The sequence below is a fragment of the Hyperoodon ampullatus genome (genome assembly GCF_949752795.1).
Source record: "Hyperoodon ampullatus genome assembly, chromosome: 13".
Classification (NCBI taxonomy): domain Eukaryota; kingdom Metazoa; phylum Chordata; class Mammalia; order Artiodactyla; family Ziphiidae; genus Hyperoodon; species Hyperoodon ampullatus.
The window spans coordinates 16323638-16340895 of NC_136926.1; the positions used below are offsets into that span (position 1 = coordinate 16323638).

The window sequence follows — 17258 nt, forward strand, 5'->3', positions numbered from 1 at the left end:
ATTATATCGTTTCCCTGTTTTCATTTTACTGTATTGAAGTGTGTGTGTACACACATACTTATACTTTGCAAGGACAGACTTAATTGATGAAAGTCAATGAATGACTGTGCTTGTCTTAGAAATGTAGAACTAGACAAATCCACTTCAAGTACTTTTTCCAAAGACTTTATTCCTCCTGCTTAAATGTCTTGATGCAATAAATTGTTAGACTGAATTTGGATGTTTTCATTGTGTTTAAAATACTGGGGATCTCCCTGCTATTAATTTTTAATGTAGCATTGTTTTCTAAACCATCAGTGTTTTACAGAGACTGATAAGAAATAAAAGATTCTTTTAAGGGTTTGGGTAGAGTCTTCTCTCATGGAGATGCATGTGAGGGGAAGAGTGGAGGCAAAAATTCAAGTATTGGAGTGATTAGTGAGAAATATGTAGCATAAGGCAGAAAGTTATGGTAAATGTGTCAAATTATTATCAAAAGCCATGTGGAAATAAGTCACCTGAGAAACTAACTTGGTCTGTTTTCTGTACTTTCTCTTTTGCTTCCCTTGTCGAAATCTTTAAAAAACATGAGGATTACATGAGCCCTTCTTTCAGTAGGGTTTAGGTCATTTAAATGCCCTTATTTGTATTAAAGGCTGCATCCTCCTGCCTGCGCTATCTGATGGCAGTTCAGAACCACCTTCTCAGTAACACTGTTTTGATTAAACCTGATGAGAATGATGACAGTGACAACTCCTTGCAGGGAGAGACATTGAAGGTACAGGTAAACACCAAGCTTTATTCTAATGATGCTTTCTACCCAGTGTGTAAAGCACAGCTTAAATGGCTAAATTTCTGTGTATTATGACGTCAGATTTCACCATGTGGCTTATATTTTTGTGCGAGGTAGTATTAGATCGCTCATTTCATAGATTTTTATGTCATTGCACAGTGGTTACCATATTTGTGACACTCTCATAATGTGCTATCCACGTGCTCCTGTCAGTCTTTTTGTGCCTTGTTTATTTTCATCTCTTTTTAAGAACTATAAAATACAGCACTTACAAGTGATCTCATATGCACCTGAAAGTTTTATATATAAATATATATATATATCTGTATGTATATGTATATAGATATAGATAAATAAATCAGGGAGCATAACATTTTAAACAGTTTTGACATTTTGGCTGGTTTATTATGCTCTCTTGATTCAAATAATTTAAAAAGGTGATAATTTTCTCACAATCCTTATGTTGAATAATTTCTGAACCTATAGTTCATTCCATTTTCGGTAATTATTTTTAAGTTAGCTTCTGTGTAAACTCAATTTGTTCCCACATGGCAATTTATAGCAATCCACAGATTTTTTTTTATAGCTGTGGTTTTTATAATTTTGACAGATGCTTGAGGCTGTTGTTTGCATTGTTCTTCAGAATTTTATCTTTGTGGGAGAATTAGAGAAATCAATAACTTGATTCTTCCTTAAAATGTTGACTAAAACACACTGAAAAATTAACTAAGGAAGCCATAGTTAAAGATAAAAGCCACTATAGTTTGCCCTTTTGTTACCTCTTTTATGCATATATACTATATAAATAAGAGATTTTACATATCTGCTAGTTCATATTTATGGGTTTATCTCATTATGTAATCAATTTTTAAACAGGCAGAAATACCTGAATTAATCATTTAAATTGCTGACACTATTTATTAACTTATCTTGCCTTAGTTTCCTACTCAGTAAAAAGGGGCCATAACATCTCCCTTGTGAGGCTGCCATGAGGATTAGAGCTGAGGCCTGTGCAGTAGCTGGATGTGCTGCTGCTGGCATGTAGTCAGTAGGTGAAGGCTGATAGGATTAGTATGACTTAAGCCATGATTTTTCTCGTCTAGTCAGTTCAGAATTCCTTTTCTCTTAATGATAAAAATATCTAAATAATACCCCCCAAAAGACTCCAGAAAATTCCAACAATGGAAACCAATGATTTTTATTTGAAAGGTTAAATGTTATAAATTCTTAATTACCCCATGGAAGGAAATACTCTTGGTAAAGGCAGAGTAGGCTGGCTTGTCTAGGAATTCTGGGAAAAATAAAAGATATAACTTTCACCTAAAGGGTTAGTTTGGTTGTATCTTTTTTCCCCTAATAGAAAATAACTGTAAACTAAACATTTCTATGATCTTAGCTAGTGTTTCTTAACACATTATTTAGTATTTGTACTCCCATGAACTCTCCAATAGTTATTTTTAATGTTTAATAGCCTGTAACTGCCTGCTACTTTAGTTGAATTTTTTAACTTGCCTCTTTTCAAGTGTAATGGTTTAAATCATTAAGTAAAAAGGTCACTTGTACTGTTTCAGAATGTTGTGTTTTTGTCTCATTTTATTCACCGCCTATACATGCGCCTTTTACTGTTCTGTTTTTCTCTTTAGCTATCCTCATACCACCCAAGGCAATCTTCCACCTGGACATTTTCTGGGCTGGCCACCGGGAGCTCTCTTGTGCTGGAGGGGATGGGAGAAATGCCTTTTCTCCTGGGGACTCGGTGTGCTCCCCGTGAAATACTGCGTATTTCTGTCAGCACTCCAGACCTTAGCCTCCCAACTCAAATTGTTACTTGCCATCCTAGCGGAACTTACTGCTTTGGGCTTATTCTGGCTACCTCATTATTTAATTTGGAAATGCATCATTAAATACATCATTTCATGTTGTCATTGTAAGTGTATATTCATCACAAAGCTTAAAAATAATTTTATGATATTTTCTACCTAGGAGCTAAAGGTCAGTATTTTGGCTCTTGCCACCCAAATCCTGACTGGATGTGATGAAGTGTTGGAAATGCTACAGCAGGTCACAACTGCCCTCATAAATAGTGACATAGCTGACCGGGAGCAGAGGTGAGGAAATGGGTTGTGAACTGTGACCTGCTGCCATTCAGGAAGAAGAATTTGCTTATGAAAGGGAAATCTTTTAGAAGAGAACATCAAATGTTCATTTAATATAGAGGGATCTTTGTGAGAATAGGTTGAAATGTCAAGTGTTTCAAAGCCAAACACAGTTGAACTTTCAATTAATGGTGCTTTTAGGTGGGACTGGGCTGACAGCCATGATCTAAGGGTAGCAAGGTGTGGTGGACACCATCGTCTCTGTCACTTGGGTCTTCTACCATCAACACTCCCAAATTGGCCTTTCCTTTAATTATCTAACTCAGCACTATGTGCACTTAGTTCCCTTATGGTAAGTACTTTAGGGAGGTAGAAGTGACTTAGTGATGCAGATAATTAACTGCTATGCCAAAGATGACACTGACATGATATCTCAAGATTTTACTGTAACTTTATTTCTCCAGATACAGGAGTAATCTATGTAGAGGGTAAACTTCTCTTTCATAGTACTAAAGCTCTTTCTCCATACTCCCCATTAAAATTTCTGCTGTGGTTTGTTGTCAAAGATGAGTTACATCCTATGTTCATTGATGATTTCAGTGTTGAGATGCTGATCTGAAACAATCATGCAGTGTGTCTTTCCTCCAGTAACCCTGTCTGTCCCATGTCCCTGTTTCTCGCCTACTCCCAGAGAGTAGGTGGGCAGGTTGGAACTGAGAACAATATAATCCAGAGAGGTGTTGCACTGGGGCTTGTTAGGACGTATAAGGTTCACTGCTGGCACGTGGTGCAGATCTGCCCTGGGGAGGAAGTACAGTCTGAGAGCCGGGGAGACGTGGGGGTTGTTTCCGGTTCCAGCCCCAGTACCCTAAGCAGTTTTAGAGAATTTACATAACGCACATGTTTCTTCGGGTGAGTCATATACCTTAATTCTTCTAGCAGAAGATTGGGATATTAAAAGTGTGATTTTAGGTGATCATTTCATAATATACACATATATCAAATCATTAATTGTACATCTTAAATTTATACAGTGATGTCAGTTATATATCAGTAAAACCAGGGGGGTAAAAAGAATGTGATTTTAAAGGCAGATTAAAAATCTGCCTGCCTCTGTCCCCCACATGAACCAGTTTCTCTAGGCCAGAAATGGGTATCGCTGCTCTGGGCAGCTGAGTCAGTGTTGTAGCCATTCACTGGCTCCTTATCAGGGACTCAGTGCAGCACTGTGACCTGCAGCCCCAGAGGCAAGGAGACTTGGCAGGTGGTAACTAGAGTAGCTGTTTGCATTTTAGAACCCATTTATAAAGTGCTTCGAAGGTGCTGTGAAATGCACCATGTAAACTTTTTGGGGGGCAAAATCACAGGTCGGAGGTGAAATCTATTACTAGATTTCTGTTCTCTCCCTCTCCCTCATGGTAGGTGGGAAATTTGTAGACTGAATTGCTGTAATAGTAAGTGCTTAGCTAGTTTAAGGAGGTGCAATTTAAGAGAATTTCTCAGATAAGAATGATAATAGCTTCTTTGCATGCTTGGGAACTGCTTAAGCTGTGTGTTTTCTTGAACTTTCGTAGGTTAAAAGGCTTGGAACAAGTTACTAAGGCTACTATGCTTGGTCACCTTCTTCCTGTGTTACTGACCTCCCTGATGCATCCAAATTTACAGACTCTGACCATGGCCGATGCCCTGATGCCTCAGCTAGTGCAGCTGGTACTTTATACCAGTCAGGTATGATCCTAGGTGTGCCAAAGTGAACTGCTCTTCAGGAGCAGGAAATAAAGCGAAATAAAGGTGGAATGAAGAAAAACATTGTGTCATAAAAATGAGCTGAAATATTAAAGGAGAACATTTAATTTGTTTGACTGAATTACTTACTGCAATCTTTTAACAAATGTTAATTGCCGGTCAGCTGTAAAAATGCTGTCTACGATGCAACTGAGATCCTATCATTATATTTAGTCTCCTGAGCCCTTGCTGGATATTGGTAACTAATATAAATGATATATTCCATTCCAGTGTTAAATCAAACAATATTAAGTGGTCTAAGTAGCAAAGCATTTCTTAGTGAAAGAGAGCAGGCTAGGATTGTAAAAAGATGATTTAAGTGAGAATTCTAAGTTTGGCTGTAGTACCATCCCAATAACTGACAAGTAAGCACTATAGGACATGATGATTTTGTGTTTCAGACGGCTTTGCTGCTCAAAACCCAGTGTCCGGTTTTTGCTGAGGTGGGCTGTTCCCCATGTGGTGCATCAGACCAGAAGGGCAGGCTGTTCCCTGATGAGAGGTAAGGGATGCTGCTTCCTTGCAGGAACCTCTGCCACGTTTTCTTCTGGTGAAAGCCTAGTACTCCTTTTACAACAATGATTTTTCTAACTGGGAAAAGAAGGAGACTTCAGGGGCAAAATTTTACAGATAATTATAGAATTGCTTTGGAGGTTATAGGAACAGGTTAGAACAAATTTCCCCACAGATCAAGAGATTAGTTCAAAATTGAAAAGTTCTCATATACAAATAATGGAGATGTTTGACTTTGGCAAACAGTTTGACAGTTTTTTAAAAAGTAAACATACATCTATCATGTGACCCAGCTATTCCACTTCTAGGTATGTACACAAAAGAAAAGAAAGCACAGATTCTTTGTGAAGGTTCATTAACAGCTTTAGTTAGAATAGGCCAAAACAAGAAACAACTCAAATGTCCATCAACAAGTAAAGGGGTAACACACTGTGGTGTATCCATATAATGGAATCCTACTCAGCAATAGAAAGGAATGAACTCCTGACACTTTCAACAACACAGATGAGTCTTAGAATACTTATGCTGAGTGAAAGAAGCCAGAGCCACCTAAGAATTACAAACTGTATGATTCCATTTATATAAAACTTTAGAAAATACAAAGTAATTTCTAGTGAAATAAAACAAAGAAGTGATCATCTGGATTACCGAGAGGATGGAGGAAACTTCACAGGTGTATACATATGGCCAAACTTACCAAATTTTACACTTTAAATATATGCCATTTATTATATGTCAATTATATCTCGCTAAAGCTGTCTTTAAAAACATTGATCAGAAAAGAAGGACTTCGGGTTTCTCTAGAGCAGCGTGGTGTCCAGTTGAGCTTTGTGTGGTGATGAAAATTTGTATCTTTGTTGTTCGGTGCTGTTGGCCACGGCCACATGCTGTTACTGAGCACTTGCTGTGTGGCCAATGTGAACAAGAAACTGAATTTTACACTGTGTTTCATTTAGATTCAACTTAAATGGCCACATTTGACAAAGTAGCCCCCACATTGGATAGCGCAGAGCTGAAAGGGAGTAAGAGAATTCCACAAGAGCTAAGTTTAGGATACAGGAGTTTGTATTCCACAGCCTTGGGCTGTGAAGTCCTTGAGAGTTCAAATACAGTAGAGAAGAGGACCTTTGAAGGCACTTTAGGAAAAATTATAGTAAAAGTAGTCATGCAGACTCATGGGTTTTTCAACAATTGACATTTAGATATAAACAAAAGGAAACTTTACAGGACACTTCCTGTGGGATTTGGAAAGTGGCCAATCTTAAAGGTCCTTTACAGTATCTTTCCCCCCCAGCCCCCCGCCCCGAGGAATTTTAAATGAGAGTTGGCAAGATCTTCTCCTGGATATGAATTGGGATTCCCCCTTGAAAAAATGGGGGAAAATGCAAATATGTTGTCTAACAAAGAAAAAAGAACCTTAGATATAGGAATGTTAAAAATGTTTCTGGTTACAGTGTTGTCATACTGTATGTTGTGGAAAATTAAAGCAAAATTTCTTAACCTTTTGTATTTTATTGTGTATACATTTTTCCTTTCCTTGCTGTTAAGCTCAATCACTTTCTCTTTGTCTGGTTTTAGAATGCTGGAAGAGAAGGAAGAGCCAGGGTTTCTCACTGGTTTAAAGATTCCTGCTCCATGGGCTGCTGGGAAGACTGTGGAAACAGTCCATCCTGTCAGAGACAACTATAAATTTAAAGAAACTGTCCATATCCCCGGAGCTCGCTGCCTATACCTTAGATTTGATAGCAGATGCTCTTCACAATATGACTATGACAAGGTAAGCAAGAACTGATTTAGTAGTGGTTTCACCTCTAATAAGCTGATTTCTTAGATGCTTCCTATTTTTCTTTGCTGCTGGTCACCATTCTTGACTTATTTCTGTCTGCAGATATCTCTTAGGAGAGCTTCCTAAGATAATGCCTTGAGGGGTAGTGACTGGGGGAGTCAGAGCCAGCACCTCTGCAGTCTAAGAACAGTGTTTTAATGACGTGTTGAAAGTGGACTTTTGTAAGCTTTCAAAGATGTAGATCCAAGTCAAAGGAAATTTTCTTTTCCATGCTGTTTCACTCTTGTCTTCCCTCTGTGCTTGGAATTTCTGTAGATGTGGGTGTCCATTCATCTAAAAAGGTCTTACTGCCCAATTCTTGGGGCTTCTCATGTATCTTTTGGGAGAAGGTGGCTTTTTAGAAGGGTCTCGGATGTGCCTAGGATCTGGTTTATATTTATTTAAATTATTTGTTCTTCTTTGCCATTACCTCAGGGCCCACATAGATTTTGAGGAAGTATAGTTTCCAACCTAGTGGCTGAACGATTATAAGTAAAAGGAAGCATTTTAGGGGTTGAAGTATTTTCTTCTGTCTCTAATTGTTGCATTGTAAACCATCGTGTTGAACTTACGAGGAAAGGCTAATGAAATTGTGATGTGTAACGTATAAGAACAACTGAAGGATTGTCTGATAGTGTTTTATGTACACAGGATTTTTTTTTTTGTAGATTGTTAGCTATCTTGTCTTTCTCTCTGAACTGTAAGGGCAAATGGTCTTAAATCCCACCAAGGGAGAGTTTTAGGGTAAAAATAGGGAACTTCTTAACTGTATATACTGAGATGGTGAAACACATTATTGGGCAAGTTATAGAATCCTCTTTCCCCTTATCTTTTAGGGTACTGAAGATTCCCAGATGTCTGGAGGGGTTTAAGACTTGCCCCTCAAACTCTCACCTTAGCTGGAAGCAAGAGAATTTAGAAAATTCTTTAGTGGGCCTTTCAAAAAATATATCTCCTGGCTTCAGTCTATCCCACTTCACAGCTCCTGGCAGTAGCTACCCCCATTTCCTACATTCAAATAATATGACTGTTTAAAATGGAAATGGAGGAGGTTGCCATTTTAGAGGGTGTCATTTTGTTTCTCCTTTAAAAAACAGTAACTTGCATCTTCTGATGTAAGCTAACCTCCACCTGCAGTAGACATTAGTGTTAAATGTGGAGGCTTACTACATGGATAAAAGTAACTCTTACTTTTCCAGTGGTCCCTGGCTGGTGTCCCCCAAAGGTTCAGAAGGGTAAGAAATCACAAAATGATTAAGCATTGGCTAAAAGTGCAGCTTTTAGATCCAAACTGAGCTCAGAGGTGGTCAGAGTGTGCATTACAAGATAGAATCTGGTATTTACAGAAGCCAGAGCCTTATTCTTCCTATGAAAGTATTTGAGTGCCAAATGATGTCTAAATGTTTTTTCCTCCATATTAGAGAGTTGGTTAATTGTATATAAATGAATAGCTTTTATTGAAGAAAAATATTGATACATGAAAACTGACCCAAGAAGAAGCAGCCCCCTTTCTGGCCCAAATTTGTGTCATTTCTTTTTATACCATTAAGCAACATTCTAAGAATATATGGCTTATTTTCAATTTGTTGCATTTTTAAAAATCCTTATTCATTGAATTTTTTCTTTTTACTTTCATTTTTTATGTTAGATATAACCATCTTGCCATCTGTATTTGTTCACTTTATTAATTTTGGGGAGGATTTAAGGGGGCAAACTATACCTGTTATTAATGGGCTATATGTCATTACTTAGGATTAAAATAGCTACTTTTAAAAATACATATAGGGCCTCCCTGGTGGCGCAGTGGTTGAGAGTCCGCCTGCCGATGCAGGGGATACGGGTTCGTGCCCCGCTCCGGGAGGATCCCATATGCCGCGGAGCGGCTGGGCCCGTGAGCCATAGCTGCTGAGCCTGCGCATCCGGAGCCTGTGCTCCGCAACGGGAGAGGCCACAACAGTGAGAGGCCCGCGTACTGCAAAAAAAAAAAAAAAAAAGAAAGAAAAATACATATAATAGCTGAGTATAACTATTTTAATGCGAGTTCCCCAAGCCAATTAAATTGCAGTAATATTTGATACTACTCTCTGGCTGCCCTGTAAATACCAATGGCTGGTTGCATCTAAACAGGTATCAGTTATACCTAAAAAAAAAAAAAATCAGGAAATATTAGTTATGCTGACACCAGTGCCTGGTTATAAATGTATTTTTAAACAAATATTTTTTTGCAGCCTTTTTATTTGTAGATGTTGTTTTTGTTTTTCTTTTACAGTCTAACAGTATATTTTCTGTTTTGAAGTTGGTGATATACGCGGGGCCTAACACAAACAGTAGGAAGGTTGCTGAGTATGGAGGCAACACACTGGGATATGGCAGCCGTAGTGTCTTAGGAACTGGTTGGCCGAAAGACTTGGTGAAGGTATGGTATCCAGGCACATTTGCTTCCTAGAAAAGAAACTGAACTTTCATTCCCTGTGGGCCCAAGTATTAACTCTATTTCTAGAAGACATTTGCCACGGGGGCTTTTGTTGAGGTGGGGCTACCTCGGTAGGCCTGTAAACTCACTACTTTGTTCAGAATGACCCTCCTTTCACTCGTAAGGCATCAGACCCCTATCCGCTCCAGAACTTGTATCTATCTGTTCCATAGGTTACTCCATGGGCTGAGGTTGTCACAGCATTTCTTTCCCTGTCCATTGAAAGGACTGCTAGTTCTTCCCGCTCACTTATTCTCTAGACTCCCTTACGATGGGTGTCCTAGAACCATAGGGCCATTGCCGTTTTAAAATGTGGAATCAGTGTTTTCAAATGAATTGGGGCCTTTGGAGCAAAAATAACTATCCATTCTCAGACTGATGAGATTGGAGCCATGCTTTGTAATGTGGGCCCTTGAACTATAACATATCTACCTAGAATATGAATATGAACTGAAATGCCCACTAAAACCTGAAAACCTCTCCAGAGTCTGCTCCCAGAGCCTTTATCTCACAGATATTATGTACCCTCTTTAATTCAGCCATAGGCAGCAAGTTACCTCCAGAGGTATAGTCCAGATGCATCCAAATCTGGATCAGCCCAATACTTTTCATTGTTCTCTGATTTCCTGCATTTTGTTTCTTACTCATGGTATTGATTCAGCAATACAGAGCAAGGTCTTTCATCACTCTCTCTGCGTTCTTCAAGCTAATGGCTATTTGCCCACCTTATTGGCACAAGTGAGGTGGTGAAATGGAGGAGGGGGAGGGCAGAAAGTGTAGAAATCTGAGGAATTTATTGAAATTATGTTCAAGATTTGATCTTTACTCTGATCCTGCTATTGGGCAATCGTGGCCATTTCACAGATGCCTCATTCCCAAAACTACCTGGTCAGGAGAGACAGCTGAAAGGTTGGTGTCTAGATGAGAGGGGATGGAATTTGAATCAAAAAGCGAGTGAGAGGGCTTCCCTGGTGGCACAGTGGTTGAGAGTCCACCTGCCGATGCAGGGGACACGGGTTCGTGCCCCGGTCCGGGAGGATCCCACATGCCGTGGAGGGGCTGGGCCCATGAGCCATGGCCGCTGAGCCTGCGCGTGCGGAGCCTGTGCTCCACAATGAGAGAGGCCGTGGCAGTGAGAGGCCCGCGTACCGCAAAAAAAAAAAAAAAAGCGAATGAGAAAAGAAGTGAAATGTTGCTGTGGTCCTTCTGAAAGTAAATCTCTGAAATTCATTGCTCTCTTGAAACTTGTGTCTTGTTTTTAAAGTGCATTTTCCCCCCTTAAATTTTAAGGTGGAAGGAGATACAGTCACCTTCTCCTTTGAAATGAGAAGTGGCCGTGAACACAACACTCCCGATAAAGCTATGTGGGGCTTTGCTTGCACAGTTCGCGCTCAGGTACTTGAATCTAACCACTGCTGTGGGCATAGTGTACTTTTTCCTGTGTGCCTTGGTTACATACATCATATTTGCCTTGGAAACAAGGCAAAATATGAGCTGCTGTTTCATCCATCTCTTCCATTTGGCAGTAGTAGACCACTAATAGAAGTAGTAGTTTTATGGAATAAAACTAGCTGGGACCTAAAATCAATACAGCACCACAGAAAGAATCCCTTGCTAGGGGCTCCGTCTTCCTGGAGAGGTGGTCTGCCTCCAGTATCTTTCCAGAAGGTGAGGAAGACTCGAACACCTGGTAGAAGTGAGCCCTTGGATTCTGGGTTTTAAGAGTAGTAGAATTGGATTATTTTTATTCTATTCCCAAAGGCTCTTCTTGCTAGTCTAGATCTGTCTCTGCTTAGTTACTCATGTTACACTCTGTATATAGGTTTAATCTACTCCTTTTAACAGTACCAGTTACTTTCCTCCCAGGAATCTATTTAAATAAATTAAATCTATTTAAAGAAATTAAAACGTATTTCAGACTTGGCGGTTGCTTAAGTTTAACCAAGCCAGGGCTCTCTGGAGTGGGATTATCTGCTAGAATGTAAGCTCCATGAGGGCAGGCATCTTCGTTTTGTTCTCTGCTTTATCTCAGGCACCTAGAACAATGGCTGGTACACAGTAGGCACTCAATAAATATTTATTGAACGAATTCAGTGTAATCATTGACAGCATCTTCGTTCAAGCACAGAATGGAGGTGAAAAAATGAAATAGTGATTTATACCTGGATAGGTACAGCAGAGAGGAAGCTATCCAAAAAATCTTGCATGTGATTTATGCTGTTTCTAATATGGAGTCTTACTGACTCTTCTCTCTCCAGAACTGTGTTGAGACTTCACTCTGTGGTCATTCCAGTGCCGCCATCTATCTACTCATGGTGTTGGGTGCTGTCTCTGTGTCCCGTAGCAATGATACTTGATACTGCTCCATGAACCCCTGTGGTTGGGGACAGTGCAGTGTGGTGCAGCGCAGGTGAAGCGCTCCTCCGTGTAACTGACCAGTCTGGTTTGCCCTGTCTGCATTGTAGGAGTCTTCAGAGGATGTGTCGGGAGGCTTACCTTTTCTGGTAGACCTGGCTTTAGGTCTGTCTGTGTTAGCTTGTTCTATGTTAAGAATCCTATACAACGGACCAGAAATTACCAAAGAAGAAGAAGCCTGTCAGGAGCTGCTGCGGTCCAAACTTTTACAAAGGTAAGAAAAGGCTCAGATTGGACTAGTTTTGCTCACAAAGGAAAAAGGACTTTATGTGGAAAACTACTTTTAGTACATTTCCCAGCTGATTGTGCCTACTGCCTGCCAATCCCATAGGTATCACTGTGTCTAAGAAATAAGATGAAAATTACATCAAAGTGCCTTGTGGCCCTTACTTTACTAAGTTTGAAATTACACCCTTGAACTGTGTAAGCTTTTCTCCAACCCAAATACTGTATAATTAAATTAAAGGATCCCCAAAAGGATGGGAAGATGGACAATAAAGCAAACATAGCAAAGTGTTCCTTCTAGAATCTTGGCTGTGGGTATATGAGTGTTAACTGTGTAATTCTTCCAACTTTTCTGTATATTTAAAAGTTTTCATAATAAAATGTTGGGGTAGAGTCCCAAAGATGGGGTTTCATATAATGCTCATTTTTCTTTAGCCTCTGGAGGAGGTTTGATGAATAAATACTTAATACATAATGTGATCCTTCAAATGTTGAATATCGATATATCTGCAAACTTCAGGTAGCTTTCCAGCTAGAAGAGGAAGTGAAGAATCTCTTCTTCTTTATGTTCAGGTGCCAGTGGCAGGTGGAGGCCAATGGTGTGATCTCCCCTGCCCTTACTCCAAGCCCGTCTCCACTGCCTCTGACCATTGAAGAAGACAGAGAATTCACTTACCCCTCTGACATCCTCGTGCCTCCTGTTGGAAACTACTTTGACCTGCCCCGGATCAGGCTGCCTCCAGGAATCATGATAAAGCTCAGGGAAATTTCTGGGCGTGCCAGACCTCAATTTAGACCAAGTATAAAGTATGTTGCTATACAGCACTTTATTTTCCCAATGAAAAAATGTTTAAACAAGCAAAGGGGGTGTGTTTCTTCTTGTAGTCTAGCAGATGAACCTTTCATTTTACATGTACTTGATGAATGTTAACCAGTTGCTCTGGAGAGTACCCCCAGGTGGTGTTCCAGGTCGGTGGGTTCAAAGCGTGGGCTGTCAGTCAGCAATGTTAGTATCGCCTGAGAACTTGTAAGTTCTTGGGCCCCATTTCACACCTTGCTGAATCAGAACCTCTGAGGATGGGGCCCAGTAGTAATCTGTGTCTTCACAGATTTTCCATATGATTCTGATGCATGCTAACATTTGACAGGTTCTAGGTTTTTCTCAGGTGGTTTGACCTTCTACTTGAAGGTAGTCATCAACTTTGGTTTCCATAGGGTCTAGAGACATTTCTTTATTTTCAACGCCTGGAGAGATGGTAGTCTTTAATCTAGAATGTGAGGTCTTGCAGTTACCAATGTCTTTGTGGTATTCTAGCTTAAAGTTAAGTCTGTTTTGCAGGCCTCTGCTCTGCCTCCTGAGGCAAGATTGGCCATTTCAGAGAGAAGAATTTAAAGAATAGATGAAATTTAACATGAAAAAATACAAAAGCACCATTGTTTTCAACCCAACATCCATACGCCCAAAATACTACCAGCCATAATTCTGCATAAAATTAATTGGCAGATAAATCGTGCCAAAGATCTTTTGTTAACCTCAGACCTATTCCAGCTCTAATATAACGCCAGCTCAAAATATACAAATCATAGAAAATGAAGTCTGTTTAATTTTGATCTTCAGCTTCATCGGCCAATGTCAGTTTTATCAGTTAAATATATCAAATTATTGCCAACTTGTAATAAAGAAAGTGTGGTGAATATTTAACACACTTAAATCAAAGTGTACATTCTTCCATGTATAAAATACAGTATTGGTAAGTTGAGAGCTTACCAATTCTAGTCATATAGCTGACTAGTTTCCCTTGTGATCGCAGAGAAGTAATCCAGCCAGACGTGATGGAGGAAATGGTGGTATCATGTGTCATTAAGCACTTGAACTTGGTTGATGCACTGCAGTCCCTAATAAATTTCCAGTATCAAGAAGAACATGCTGAGGAATATGATTTATTGTGTAAAATCATGGGAGAGACATTTAAGAAACTCAATGCCATGGAGAGACAGCTGCAGGTAAGTGAAAGTTAAAATATTTAGATGTCTCTTATAACTGTGGGAAGTGACTTCCTTCCTAGAAATTTAATGAAGTTTAAAAAGTGATCTGAATTTTAAAAAGATTATTGCGACTAAAATTTCTGAATTTACAGATTGCATTTGTTTTTATTTTGCATCTGGTTTCACGTTGTTTTATATTTTAATGTGTCAGAGTGTTGCAGAATTGGAACAGAAATGGCAAAGTGAGGTTGATGATGCCACACAGGGGAAACTGGAGAACAACATGCCTTTCTTCTATGATTACCATTTTAACGAGGTGAGCAAGCTGTATGACTCATCACTGGGGCATTGCTATTTGTAGTACAATGGTATATACTGTGTGCGTAGAGATAACATCATTTTTAAAATGTTGCATACCTCGAAACATACCCATTGTTTAAAAAGGGTTAAATAAGGTTGATTAGATTAGCATGTCAGTGATACAAAGAATAAGTTACTTGTTATTTAATTGATTAATAGTTTTATAAAGCAGTTATCATCATTATCAAATTCTGCTTTCAAGCCTTTAAAAAAAAAATAAAAGAGTTATAAGCACTGAAGAAATCCCCAGAAAGTAGTCATTGCCATTTTTAATCATTAAAATATCAAATAGTAACTTACAAATGTGCTTCTGGTGTAGAAATATGGACCAAAGGTGGGTTTTTTCCCTGAAATTTTCTGTTCCTTTTAACACGTACAGTAAAACTCGGTTTTTGCAGATTCTGTATACCATCTTTTCTTGATTTTTCCTTCTTTAGAACAAAATGAAAGAACTAGAACTTTTGTGTTCAATGAAGGAAGTCTCCTTTGATGGAAATGATCTTGAAAACATGGTCCTATCTCTGAGGTTAGTGATGTTAGTAACTGTGTAAAGCTAATTTATCACCTTGATGCTCAAAACAAAATGCAAAGATCTCATCTCTTAACAGATATTTTTAAAAATATTGTGCATTCAACTAAATATTTTAGAGTTGGAACTTATTTGGTATTTGGAAATTTTGATTTTAGCCTTCAGAAGTTAGCATATAGGCACTTTAAACTGGGCAAAAGGAACTAAAACTGGCCAGTTTATAGCACTGCTCTCCTCGGATGGGGAAGGGGGAAGGCGAGCAATATCTATCAGGTTACTTTTGCTTAGGTTCCCCTCTGTCTTCTCATACCCTTTGTAATGAAACACTTTAGTTTTGGTAAACCAGAGGACAACTAAATGCACATCAGTCTTTCTTTATAGGGAGAAGTTCCTACAAGAAGTGAATTCTCTTATTCAGAAACCCTCGCACCCACTGGCTAAAACGAAGACGTTAGTGAAGAGTCTAATGAACCGAGCTGAGCTGTTGCTGCACGTCACCATTGCGGCCCAGTCCGGCCTCACAAGAAGCATCTCAGGGACCCCTGCAGAAACACCGGGTACTGCTGACAGCCAGCCCTGCAAGGCTGTCTGCGCTAGTCTGTTCATAAAACATACATCAGCTGCTTTAAAAAAAAAAAAGAAAAAGAAAAGAAAATCACTCTTGTGTACTCGTAGAAAGGAAAAAAAGGAAATTTCAACTTTTCTGTTTTGCCTTTTACTTTTTCCAGCCAAGAAGTACTTTTCATTGAATTCATGTGGTGTTTTGTGAGTCATCTGAGCATCAGGGGTGCCTAGTCATCTGCCTTGTTTAGTTCTGAGGGGGAGCATCTAAGGAGCCCAATGACATGTATTTTTATAATCCCAGTGCCCCTCATTTTTAGATTATGGGTTGTCATTTTCATAGTAACATATAATTAGTCAACATTGTGAATCCTGGAATGCATCATATTTTTCTCTTTACTTGAAGCTGAGTTTGCATTTCCTCTTTAGTAATTATGTGGAACCTTCTAGCATGAATTTCCACTATTAATTTTTTTCCTAGTCACATTTTTTTTAATTAATTTATTTTATTTATTTATTTTTGGCTGCGTTGGGTCTTCGTTGCTGCGCGTGGGCTTTCTCTAGTTGCGGCGAGCAAGGGCTACTCTTCATTGTGGTGTGCGGGCTTCTCATTGTGGTGGCTTCTCTTGTTGCGGAGCACGGGCTCTAGGCATGCAGGCTTCAGTAGTTGCGGCTCACGGGCTCTGGAGTGCAGGCTCAGTAGTTGTGGCGCATGGACTTAGTTGCTCCATGGCATGTGGGATCTTCCTGGACCAGGGCTCGAACCCGTGTCCCCTGCATTGGCAGGCAGATTCTTAACCACTGCACCACCAGGAAAGCCCTCCTGGTCACATTTTATTTTTTTTTATTTTTTTATTTTTTTTTATTTTTTTTTTTTTGCGGTACGCGGGCCTCTCAGTGTTGTGGCCTCTCCCATTGCAGAGCACAGGCTCCGGACGCACAGGCTCAGCGGCCATGGCTCACGGGCCTAGCTGCTCTGCGGCATGTGGGATCTTCCCGGACCGGGGCACGAACCCGCGTCCCCTGCATCGGCAGGCGGACTCTCAACCACTGCGCCACCAGGGAAGCCCCTCCTGGTCACATTTTAAATGCTAGCTTGAAAATGCATTTCTCAGGGAAATCAACGAGTCTTCTTACTTAAGCCAGATCCACAACACTGGGCACAGCCCATAATAGCAAGTGTTAATTCTTACCCTGAGAGAAGAAGTCATAAACATGTTCTTTTCTTTTCTTTTCTTTTTTTAAAATTTATTTTATTTATTTTTATTTTTGGCTGCATTGGGTCTTCATTGTGGTGCGTGGGCTTCTCATCGCAGTGGCTTCTCTTATTGCGGAGCACGGCGCGTGGGCTTCAGTAGTTGTGGTTCACGGGCTTAGTTGCTCCACGGCATGTGGGATCTGCCCGGGCCAGGGCTCGAACCCATGTCCCCTGCATTGGCAGGCAGATTCTTAACCACTGCGCCACCAGGGAAGCCCATAAACATGTTCTTAAATGAAAGACTCCATGTTGTCTAGACCCATTGCCCGATGGACACTGTGGAGCAAGTGAACTTGTTTTCATCCCATCTGATTGCCCAGGGCTCCTCTCACTAGGGAGAGAAGTCTAGGATGACTCCCAGGTTTCTGACCCCAGTAATAGGGTCCCCCTGCAGCAGGGGAAGCATGCCAGGTGTGCAGTATGATCACATGCTGAGATGGTCAGCTACACCATGTCCCTG

The 17258-nt window shown here is 40.0% G+C and overlaps 1 protein-coding gene across 1 annotated transcript in view; it reads left to right on the forward strand.

Moving 5' to 3' along the window:
• The window catches only part of HECTD4 (HECT domain E3 ubiquitin protein ligase 4), a gene marked incomplete at both ends in the record, with an annotated part of 188671 nt that overhangs the window by 92713 nt on the left and 78700 nt on the right, over positions 1-17258 (forward strand). The window contains 13 exons of the mRNA XM_079717670.1: positions 635-763; positions 2756-2880; positions 4443-4596; positions 5055-5155; positions 6745-6943; positions 9288-9407; positions 10755-10859; positions 11930-12093; positions 12678-12911; positions 13916-14108; positions 14302-14406; positions 14888-14976; positions 15361-15536. Coding sequence (XP_079573796.1) covers positions 635-763; positions 2756-2880; positions 4443-4596; positions 5055-5155; positions 6745-6943; positions 9288-9407; positions 10755-10859; positions 11930-12093; positions 12678-12911; positions 13916-14108; positions 14302-14406; positions 14888-14976; positions 15361-15536 — 1894 coding nt within the window. The remainder of the gene's footprint in view (positions 1-634; positions 764-2755; positions 2881-4442; positions 4597-5054; positions 5156-6744; positions 6944-9287; positions 9408-10754; positions 10860-11929; positions 12094-12677; positions 12912-13915; positions 14109-14301; positions 14407-14887; positions 14977-15360; positions 15537-17258) is intronic.